Source organism: Convolutriloba macropyga, chromosome 1, assembly GCF_964194025.1.
Source record: "Convolutriloba macropyga chromosome 1, txConMacr16.3, whole genome shotgun sequence".
NCBI classification, from domain to species: Eukaryota; Metazoa; Xenacoelomorpha; order Acoela; family Convolutidae; genus Convolutriloba; species Convolutriloba macropyga.
The window spans coordinates 56,800,123-56,812,286 of NC_134468.1; the positions used below are offsets into that span (position 1 = coordinate 56,800,123).

Consider the following 12,164-nt stretch of genomic DNA (forward strand, 5'->3'; position numbering starts at 1 on the left):
AAAGCTGTAATAAATGTGTGTTATGAAAATCCCTGATAAAAAGGTTTCAAGGTTTCTGTGGAATGGATTGTATCAAGCTTTATTATTTTATCGCTGAATGTTTTTTGTATAGCTTTTTGAGCGGCGCCAATAGCTTTTTAAATTTATATCTATATCTGTTTCTATCTATATTATATGGCACGCAATTCTATTTCGCAGCTATTCCGGCAATCTGCCTGCTTTGTTTTTGAACTTTTTGTCTTCACATGTGTTTGTTTGCTGGATGAAAAATGTGTTTAATGAAGTTTTTGCTTAATCTGTTTAATTGTCATTATTGTTCGTTCTTAGAGGAAATGTGAACATGAAGCAGATTTAGAAAAGTTTTGTAATTATTGATTATTTTATGCTGCAGAGATGGGGAAACTAGAAATTTCATCGTGTACGACATTGAATGCATCGAATGTTATTTCAGAGCAACCAATACATGTTTTGTTTTAATGAAAATATGAATCAATGACTTAAATTTATTTAGCGATCTGTTTTATTTATTGAATTCTCCACAGAATAAACTTTGTTACCAACCGAATTTTGGATTTGGTCTTTATCTATTTTAGCGTACTCATCTAATATTTCATTTCGTGCTGAAACAGTTTAAACTGCAATTTCAGGCTAGGCATGGAGAAATATGCAAAATCGGTCGAGGTTTTAAAGTCGTATCTGACTGACAAGGTTGATTCGGAGAAGAAAGACGAGAAAATATTGCACCTAACTTTGGTGTGCGATTTTGTATGCGAGTTTAATGACAATAGAATACAAGAGTTCTCTCAGATTTTGGCGTCAGTGATTGAAATAATTTTGACTTATTGTGGAGATTCTAACAGTGATGTACGCTCAAATGCAGCAGAGTGTTTGGAAAAGATATCTAAAGCCAAAATCAACTATTTTTTCAAAATTTTAGCTAACATTTTCAAAGAGCTTAAACGCTGTGACAATCCGAGGTCTCTCAAAACGGCCCTGACCCATATTGCCGATCTCATGCCTTATCTGCAGCCTCAGAAGTACTACATTATCCAAGCTAGTTTTGGACCTGAAATTTGTCGCCTTGCTGGGAACGAAAATGAAGCGATATTAGAAGCTCTACCTGTTTTCATTGATAAAGTTTATTCAATTGTTGGATGTGGGTTGAACCATAAAGATGTGCAGGTATTAACGGCACCTTTTCTGGATAATTTAAGCTCGAAAAATGCTGTTTCGCGAAGATCGGCATCTTTAGCAGTGTATCACGTCTGTAGACATTCCGCTTTCCCCGTTGTGAATACTCTCCATGCAATGAAAACTATATTGACTCGAATCATTCCTTTGAACACTGAAAATATTGAAAGTGACTTACTCGTGGGCAGCCTGATTTGCCTTCGTCATATGCTCTCTGTTGTTGAAACTAATAAAAACACTGAAGAACTTGATAATGTATCGTCACTTGTACCGATTTTGGTGCTTTGCTTTGAAATGTTCTGTCATTTGTGCTGCCATACTAGTAGTGTTGTCAAAACCGCAGCACTAGAGGCTTTGCTGAGCATTGTTAAGATTTGTCCTATTGGGCTGAAGAGAATCCTGACTAGAGCAGGAGGTATTCCACGAGTGCAGATTTTTGACAATGCTGAAGAAGTTCTGTCTTGGTCGCCCAATGATTCAATTACACGAGAATCGAGCAAGCAAACTTCATCTCGATTTGGAGAAAGCTTGCAAAACTTAGAAGACAATGCGAGTTCAGAGGTTCCCTTGTTTAATAGTAAATTGGCAAATCGGTCCGATCGGGGTAGTATTGGCGGTAGAAGTGGGGCAGCTACTGAAAAGAGTTCTTCGGGATATATTGGTTCAACTTCCTCATCGGCTGAAGATCTTCCAGAAAGGATCCGAGCTCTGAGTACAAAAGACAATTTTGACGATGAACTAACTGAAGATAGAATGTCACCGTTCCCATCTGATTCCATGACCGAGTCTTTCTACGCATCAGAGGGTCAGGCCACTACTGATACTCTCATTGATGCCTCAAATAAAATCGACATCGGTATTTATTCGTCGCATACGCAAAGTCCGGCAATGTATGCGCTTCGTCTAGTCTGTTCAGAATTTTTACTGACTGGTGAGAAATCAAAACTGAGAGCTGACAATGAAGTACGTATCAGTATCAAGTGTTTGGCCCTTCAAATTGTCGCACAAGTGTGTGCTTTAGAAGATATTAAGGACTTGCAACTGTTTCTAAACATAAATTCATTGTCGATCGGGGAGCCTCAAAGTCAGTTCATTGAAGATGTGCTGCTGTTCATGTCTCATTCGGACCCACAGGTCAGGTCAGGCTGTGTAAATATTTATGGTTCAATTCTCAAGTCGTTTCTGGAAGGTCAGTGTCTGGAAGCTGCTGGATTCTCAACAAGTGTTGAAGCTCTTTTGAAAGCGCTTTCGGATCCTGAAGCTCCTGTCGTTCGAGCGGCTCTGACGGTTTTAGCTTCATCTATTCAAATGCTTCTACAGATTTGTGCTGATTCAGCTCTGATTGTGGATGTTATTGAAACTGTACTTTTCCACAAGTCTCACAAATACTGGCTGGTGAAGCTCTCTGCCATGGAATTCTTTCGAAATGTGGATTTCAATTATTTAATGTTCCATGAGGCCAATTGTCCGGCTAAAGCGTCGCCAGTGTTAACGTTACAAACACAAATTTTGGAGTTCATTATTGAGCAGATACAAAGTTCGAGCCAGAATTTGAGGGAACCAGCATCCAAAATTTTGGTGTCCCTAGTTGAGAAAATATGCACGCCTAGCTCAAACTCTCTGAGTTTCACACATGAAGCGTTGATAATAGTCTCCACTGAATTATGCAACGCAAACTGTCCGAATTTCAAATCAATTCCTGAGATTTATATGGTGGATAAATCTATGCATTTTCAAAAGATCTACACACGAAGTTCAGCTCAAGAATGTACTGCGATTAATTTTTCTCACAAGCTAGCATTTGTAACTAATTTGCTATTCAGAAGACTGAACGAGTGTAGTGATTCAAGTGAACTCTATGGAGTTTTGTTAACGTTGAAGAAGCTGGCTGAATTGTACGTTCCTAGAAACTATCCTAGTGCATGGCAAATGTGTCCGCTGCCTCAAAGGAACGACTTGAACACCTCTGAGAAGTTCGGAAACATTCGACTCTGTCTGAATTTGCTAAATTCTCCCATATGTACAAATGTGATTACCCATGCCTGCCTGATAGACTTAATTACAACTTTGCTCTGCTCAGCTGCCATTGGATTTCTGGAGAGTCCGCAAGTTTTTGATGATACCATGAAAACGTACCGAGATTGGCCTGCCATTCATGATGAAATGTTAGCTTCCCTATTTGTCGCATTCTTTCACCATGTTTTGAAATGTTTGAACATTGTGGACCACGTATTGCGCAATAGAGAACCTGCTACAAGTCCCGTCAAAAGTGGCTACCCGAAGTTGCCAACCAATCTGACGTCTTTGCCTTCGTATTTCCCGAACACCCCAAATTTGCCCAGTCCAATCCGCAAAAAGGGCCAAAAATTGGTGGAGACGGCGGTAACTAAAGCCAGAAATACAAGTGCAACATTGCCTTCATTCCCTACAAAGCTTCTAGAAGAAGCAAAAAAGGAATCGATATCTATGTTTACGTCAGGGTCTAACACTCCGCCTGCTCCGACTCCCCCGAAACCACTAGATACATCATTCTCTTATGATACGAACCTAATGCTGCTTTTTGAAATTCTGAGTAGCATGAACAGGTCTCTGAAAGTATCGAGTTTGACCAGTCAAAATGACAAGTTTATAATTTTCACGTCATCAGTTTTAAAAAGTATCGGTAATTTGTTTCACTATGCAAGCACCCGTGAAATCTCTTTGTACGTGGACACAATATTGCGGCAGGTGGAGTTGTGTTTAAACCTGACGCCGATTGAAGCTATCAAATGTGTACAGGATCTGTTCCACAGTGTATTCGGAACCAGTATTTGCCACAACCCTCTGCGGGTCACTTCCAATGTAGGCACTCCTAAAAAGAGGGAGAGAGAAGTACCCTTTTTGTACACGTCAACGTTTACGGATCCGTACATGCGTTTTACTCAGGAGCTGGCTCCGGATGCAAATGCCAACGGTGATCCCAGTGTCAGCAATTTGAAACGAGAAATGAAGCAGAAGTCGGGACCGGTTTGGCAGTTCCAGAATCGTATGCAACTGGTTAACCAACATATTAAAAGCTTTGAAAGCTTAGTACTGAACAGTTTGAGAAAGTACAGCAGTTCTAGCAGGCCTTGTGATAGGTTGATTGTCATTGAATTGTTATGTCAGTTGATTAATCTCAAAGTCAACTACAATTTACTGGATAATGAGCATAGCTTTTTGAAGTTTTTGTCTGATCAGCTTGCCATCTTCTCTGATCTGAGAGGAAACTTGTCCGAAGCACACGCTGACCTTTTGGGACACGCAATGGTCTTTTTCGTTCAACTTAGTCATCAGAAGTTTGAAGGAAAGCCTATTGTGTATCTCGAGAAAATAACTCAGCATTGCTCTGCTTTGTCCAAGGTCGATAACAAAGTATCTATTCACGTGCTCAGACCAGTAGTACATGATCTATTTGCAAGGCGCGGAATATCTGTAAGTGATCCTGAAGAACAAGTTGTGACGACTAGTAATCTCGAAACGAGTGGATCAAAAGCAGCCCGTCAGATCATAAGTGTGCTTTTGCTGCAACTGAGTGACTTCCCCGAAGCATGGGATCTGATCATTGTGGCGTTACGTCATTCTAGACACGAGGGAGAAATACAACACAAGATGTTCTCAAGACAGTGTTCGGATAATATTGTGCCGTTGTTAGAGAACAGCGAAGTAACATTTCAAACCGTGCTGGACATTGACCGGCTGCAGCAGCTGATTGCGCTATTTCATCCCTCAGTTGGACTAATCAACTCAGAACATCTTTTGAGGCTCTTTTTCAAACCCCTTCCAACTGATTCTTTCAGGAACTTCAGAAACTCCTTCTCCATATTCACTGCGCTTGTCAACAATATGTGTCGGTTTTTCCAAGATGAATCTTTGCTGACAAGAATCAAAGAGTTGAAAACAAAAATTGTATCGGACTCCTCTTCTATATACAAGTGCTCGAAACCTGAGGAAATGATCGCAAATCAGTTTCTACATGTCATTGCATCGTTGAACGCATGTGAGAATTTTGATTTCGAGGTGGACAAAATATCCCAACATATTTTCAAACTGTTCCAACACTTGCAGTTTTTGATTAAGTCATCCTCTCCATTCGCAAAGAAAATTGCAGAAAATTTCGCCCGATTGATTAACGGAGCTCAAATTTCCCACACATTAACGACGAACATTATAACTTTGAATGATAAAGTGAAACGTCTCTTAGTCCCCCTGTATCCGTATTTGTTTCTACAATGGTGCGACATTTTGTTCTCCGTGGGATACACGAAGGACCAAAGTTGGTGGCCTTCTATTCTGAATTACAGTTCTGATAAATGTTCGAGTTCTCCATCGCAGATGTTTTTGACAAAGTCGTGCTTCTTACTTCTCGTGGATTCGGCTGTTGCTACTGCAAGTAAAGATATGGAACCGATGTCTTGGGTCATCATAAACCACTTGAATGACGTTTGTTCATACGCTGAGGAGCCACCAGTCGTTGATTTCTTAAGCATTGTGTACCAACAACCTCCGCTGAGTTCGCTTCTTGTGCAAAAGTTTCACGACAATGAAATGGTGAATTCCATTATCAACTCAACAACGAAGTATAAGTTCCTGACAGTGATCAAATCCCTACATCCGACAATTTCACACAAAGTGTTACTGGTTCTCTGCGGAAGTGAGCTCCTAATTAACAACCGCGATTTAGTGTTTCAAAGAGGCATTATAAATATTGTAATTGCTAAATTGCAACATTTGACAAACTCAACTACGTGTGATCAACCTCCCCTAGACGAGCTAGACTTGGTGGCACGCAGGTTGTACCCAATGAATGTCCATAAAAAGTTTCCAAAATTAATGGAACAACTTGTAATCTACTTTGGAAAGTTTGCAAATGAGTCATCGAATTTCCTGAAAGATACAGAGAAGTTACAGCAATCCAAAATTATGATGTCTGAATTTGCTAAATTTGACTCTCAATTCGTCAGAGTTCTTTTGACTAAAAATAGAGATCAAATTTCCGATGAAGATCACGCAAGGTTTGTCGATGCTCTTCCTGTTGAAGAGTCCAAATCATACCTTTCTGGATTTGACGCAAATTTCGGACTGGTTTTATGCCTGTTTCAAAACTACACCCATGAACAAGCGCAGAACAACGCTGATCGTATCGGCTTTATCGATTTTGTGTCCGAAATGTTCCTTTCGAAAACTAATGCTTTGCTAAATCGCTTTGCGGCTTCTCAAGATTTGGTTGGACTCCGAAATGACGTGAACCCGTTGATGAGTTGCATTGAGTACTACATTGTTCTTAATGCATCCTGGCTAGAAAATCTGGCACCTCATGGAAGTAATTTGTTGCACTTATCTGAGCGGATGCTAGAGACAGTCACTGAGAGTAAACATTCTGAGTGTAAAGATTGGCTCGATATACAGAAGCTCTTGAAGTTTATTCCTTATGTTGCAGTTTTAACGCAAATTGTAACTAGAGAACCTTTTGAAAAATCTGTCAAGCTGTGCAAGTTGTTAATGTTATTAACTCGAAACTTCATCCCAACCTGTTTCCCGACTCTGAAGATTGCACAAAAGGATGATAAACTTGTAACAATCCGCGAAAGTGCCGAGTGTGTGTTATTGCTTAGCAAAGAAAACCCGAGTAATGAAATTGCCATTTGTCTGAAGAATGCCCTTGCGTCTCTTTGTAGGCATCCTTCTGTTGTAGAAATATGCCGTGTGCCCGAAGATATGTGGGCAAAAGGCTTTTCCGTTGAAACAATAAAAGAGAAACCTTTGAACATTGACACGTCTTTCTTACTTGATCCGGATTTATTTTATGACTTCCAAAACCGTGTCGAAACGTTCGGCTGGGTTAGCAGACAGTCATTTGAGGAAATTTGGATGATCTATTTATCAGTTCTGAACGCAAGCAATGAGGAAGAAATTGATCTCCTTGAAGAAAAATGGAAGATAAGGAAGATGTCCTTCAATGCCATCATAAATTTGGTTGCAGTAGCCATGCGCACACTTCTACCTGGGAACCCTACTCTGATTGCACCATCAGTGCCCTTGAACCCCTCCAGGCCATCAAAATTCAGGTCGGGGCGCAGAAATGCACCTGAAATTCACTACCCTCATATCGCAAAATTAAAAAGACAGCTGACCTCGCAATTCCGAGAAGTAGTGCGATCATCAAGCGTACATTTTGCTGAATTGCTGTCGCAAAGTGTGTTCGCTCACTTACCTGAAAACGTTGTTGATCAAGTCAAGGTGGACTTAAACTCGTGCGTTGTTCTCCTCAACGAGCAATGTCATCATTGGCTCACAGATGCTACAATCCCTACTTCAGTTACTTGTGATGTATTCAAGGGTCTCATTTTGCTCTCGAATTTGTTTGTGGATACGAACCAGTTTGATTGGCTGTACGTGCTCATAAGCAACTTGCATCGAACATTACCTGCTGAGGATGAGCTGACTGCTTTATACACCATACCCCTTTTATGTCAGAGTATCAACGCCACTACAGACATTGAGCGCCACAGTGAAGAAATTGACCATTTGATCTCAATTTTTGTAGCTGGTCTCAGCAGTTCGATGCTTTCTATTGAAACCACAACACTTTGCGGGTTGAGCCTGCTGATGAAATGTGCGGATAAAAATCGCAGCATTTTGCGCCCAATTATGGCCAATCATATTCAAATGTATGTCCTCAATCGAATAACAGCCGCAACCTCAGTTGCAGCCTCCCGACCTTCACAACATTACATGCTGTCTTTAGTCGCGTTAACATTCGATACAATCACAAATTTCATAAGTGAGTTAAGAGACACAGATTTTGTTTCTACGGCCGTCCAAATGTTCCTGGTGTATTCCAGCATCTGTACAAAAAACGTGTTCTGTGCCATATTTAGCAGAATTGACGAACTTGTCATTAGCCAGGCTCTCAATCGAAAAGTGGCAGATTTTGTGATCAAAACATGCTTCGAACATATCAAGAACGCGTCAACAAAGACAATTCTCCGATTCAGTGTGAGTTTGCTACTGTCCTGTGTGTACAGTTACTATCCCCCGGCCGTGCACAACTTGGAATCTGACGAAAACATTTCAATCGACTCCATTGAAAGAGTTACACGAATCATTGAGAAGTTCGAATTCTCATCAGCACAGCACGCAAGCATCCTTGTCCGACCGTTGGGAAGGCTCATGATCGACTATTTGAACTTACACGAGAGGTTCTACAAAGCCACAAGTTTGCTGCAGAAACATAGAACTAACGTTGCCCAAAGTTGCTGTGTGTATTTAGTCTTCGACATTTTCCAAGATCTGCTCAAGTGTGACAGTGAAAAAGTTCTCTTCGAATTACTTTGGCCTCCACTTCCGAGCATCATTAGCCCAATTTCGAACTCAGAAGATGCATGTAATATACTATCAGTTATTTTTGTCTCTGCGACTAATTCGCAATATTCCGAACCAATCATAGCCCTAATTCTAAATCAGATATCACAGAAACTGTCCAATCAGAGCACTGCATCTAAAGCAGCCAATCAGTTTGAAGCGTGGACCAATTGGGGCATTATGAGTCAGGAGTTGGCCAGATTGAGTGTGCAGATATTCAACTCCAGCTTAGACTGCGAAAGTGATAGAGGTCAGTTAAGAGAATGCTTGCTCGCTTCTAGCGTCAAATTTGTCAGGGATCTTTCTTCTAATATTTGAACATTTTAATGCTTTAAAACAGTAATATAAATTGTAGTATATGAAATGAAATGCAATTCATATATATAATAGTGCTTCTGTAAATTTTATCGCAAATTCAATTGTAACAAACTTCTCAATGTCATGCTGAATAAATCATTATCTGTTGTCAAATTTAATTGAATGCTAGTTTTCTAAAGTTTTCAAGTGGCACGTGAGTGATACGGCAATTTTCTGAGAATAGCTCAAGGTGACCAGAACTCAATGATCTCAAAATCCATCTTGTCAATTTCGTGAGCAACTTGCGCATTGCTTTATCAAAATTAACTTCATATTGATGAAAAAAGATAAATTGGATTTGTAATTGATAGCTAAGACAAGAAAGACAATTCATATCTACTGGAGTCACAGATAAGTTTGCAATCTGTACGTTTGTACGCTTCATTTTAACTGAGTACTCGTCTACCGACCCATAGCGTTCTCTCGTAAATTATCGCTTTTAACATTCTCAGACCGTCATTACTTGCCTCGAATAGTATTTCTGATTACTTCTGAGCGTTGCTATATTGCGGTGATCGTGGTTGGTATATTGCAGTGGAAAGGATTTGTATTGTATCGGGACCGTCTTTATTTTACGTGATTTTTCGGCAGAATGTTCAATCTTTTGTTACTGATCGAAATGAGCAGGATGAATCTGTTAAACTTCGGATTAAAAACAATTTTGCATCATTTAAATCTCTTGATGCACAGTCGTTATGGTTTTCTGTTGAGTAGCTTTAAGACTTGAAGGGGATTTTTTTACAATACAAAGAATTTGAATTGTTATGGGGCGCTCTTTTTTGCTCCTCAAAGAGGCGTTATGATTTTCTGTTTCTTGAGAGAGAAAAAAGATCGGAAAGGTTGTTTTGGTGAACAAATTCTAAGAGTGGAGAACAGAGAGTGGTTATTTTATTCTTTTTTGAAACAGCCAGAAATGTAGGTGTGAAAATATTTTGCGAAGCTAGTTAAGTATTTTTTTCTCGTGCGCCTTTTTCAAGCCGCTTTCTTGGTTTTAAGATTTTGTTGCAATAAAAGGAACTGTAGAAAATATTAATGTGCATGTTGTTTTGCTAGAATTTTGAAGCTTGTTATTCCAGAGTTTTAAGCTGATTTGAAGGTTTTTCAACTATATTGCGGATTTTTGGGATATCATAGCGGTTTGGCCCATTGTGTTGTTTCATTGAAATTTTTTAAAACTCAATTGAAGCTTAAGTCTTGCAGGCATTTCTATTGTGAAATGAATAGATTTTTTGGTACGGAACAGTTTCTAGGAAGTTTTTAAAAAAACTTGATACAAGAGAAATTTGATAAAAGAGTATATTTGATACAAGGAACTTTGAGTTTATTTAGGCTTGCCTAGAATCGTTTGAGCATTTTTATAGTCTCAAGTTCGTGCAACCAGTTTTGTTTATTTCTATTCCTGTACTATAAAGAAAAAGTAATTACATTTTTCAGTTTTTTACGTTTTGACGAATGCTCCTTTTGACGTTTGATTTATGATTGTTATTCTCTTCTCTGAAGCTTTTCCTCAGTATATAGCAGTGACATGATGGGCTATTTTTCAGCTCGACGAGTTCGAGTGGTTTGATTGAATTTAAAAACAAATAGTGATTTAAAAAAAATTGGAATTTTTTTAAAATCAAATTTATAGTAGTGGTTTTGAAGCAGGAACTGAAATGCGTAACAAAATTTGGACACGCTTGACTGTTGAACTAAACAGGAGAGATCATTGAAAGGGGCGTGTTTTTGTTCATACCGCTGTTTTCTTGCTAGAGAGCGAAAAAGTGAGGTGTGTGAAAAACTTTGCAAGCCAGCTGAATTTTTTCGAGCATTTTTGTTGTAAATGTTTTTATTTCCGTTTAGGTGGTTTGTTTCAACTGTAATAGTAGTTTTAAGCATGTTCTGATGTGTTTCAATTGTTTTGTAATTTACATTGTTCAACGGTAAGTGCCTTCGTTTTGTATTGAAAAGACGGCTTTTACTCATAGAAATTTTTAGATGCCAACGATTACTTTTTTATTGGAATATATTAATATCAGGAAATAGTACAAAAAATGGATAAATTTTGTAATTTTGTTTGACATTTTTTTAGTTGTTATATTTGTATTCGAAATTAGAGTTTTGTGATCTTATCATGGCTTTCTTATTGCTGTATAAGGACTTAATTGTGTTCAAGTCCATTTTGAAAAGAATTGTTCAGGTGTCGTTTGTTTTATCTAAAGATTTAATTAAGTTTTTTTGTTTTTTAGAATTTATTGTATGTTTAAGTTCAGAAGGCATTTTGTCAAATTTAGGAACATAAAAGGCTTATTGTAGTGACTTTGACATGTTTTTTGATGTTTGTTTACCAATTGTTGTATTTCGAATGAAAGATAGGCAAAAGGTCAGTTTTTGAGCGATGTCCAAGTATTTTGCAGACTTTGCGGTTTTTTAAAGATTGTTCACATATTTTCTTGTTTTTCTAGCTCAAATTAGAGTAGTGATTAGAAGTAATTTACGATTGGAAGTAATGTAAATTAGCGTAGTGGTCACGCTGAAACTGGAAGTAGAGCGAAAAAGAGTAGATTTTTGGCGTGAATTTTTTACTCTTATTTTAATGTAGTGAAAAAAACGGTATTTGAGCAAAAATTCGGTTTCTCGATTGTGATTCCTTGTTCACGTGCGGCTATTTGACTTCGTCTTTCACTGTTTTTAATCGAAATTTCTTCTGAATGATTTTTAAAGCATTTCCTTGTCATTTCTTACAAGTCATGTCTTGGTTTTTCAATCACGAAAATTTTAGCTGCAATTCAAGACTTGTCCTGCTGTGTTTTCGTCGTGAAGATTTTTGTTGCGACCATATTACGAGCTCACTTTAAATCTTTGAGCTCAGCTAACAGAAATGACTTGTACAATTTTTGCAATTTCTTAATAAAAAAGCGAAATCTCAGCAATTAGCAAAAAACATATTTCTCCGGTCTTACGTTTTTCATTTGCGTCGTGAGAATGCAGGTCTTCGAAACTACCACTGCGATGGCTTGGTAGGCAATCTGCTAGCTAATATTTAAAGTTACATGTTTTGATTGGGATAAATCTGGCGTAGAATCAGCAAATGCGACAAAATATTGTCTGATGCTTTCGACTAAGGTTGAAGTTTGCAATTATTGACAAAACCAACAAGAATTAATCATTTCAGTTGTGTTACATGATACTGAATTGTCTGAAAATTAAGTTCAAGGGGAAATTGTGTATAAAAAACTGAATTTTTTTCGCAC

The 12,164-nt window shown here is 38.4% G+C and overlaps 1 protein-coding gene across 1 annotated transcript; it reads left to right on the forward strand.

Moving 5' to 3' along the window:
* The first annotated feature begins 628 nt into the window (after nt 1-628).
* On the forward strand, nt 629-9,070 carry LOC142340600 (huntingtin-like). The gene has a single exon (XM_075391284.1). The coding sequence runs from the start codon at nt 655-657 to the stop codon at nt 8,890-8,892; it is 8,238 nt and encodes a 2,745-aa protein (XP_075247399.1). The 5' UTR covers nt 629-654; the 3' UTR covers nt 8,893-9,070.
* The last annotated feature ends 3,094 nt before the right edge of the window (nt 9,071-12,164 follow it).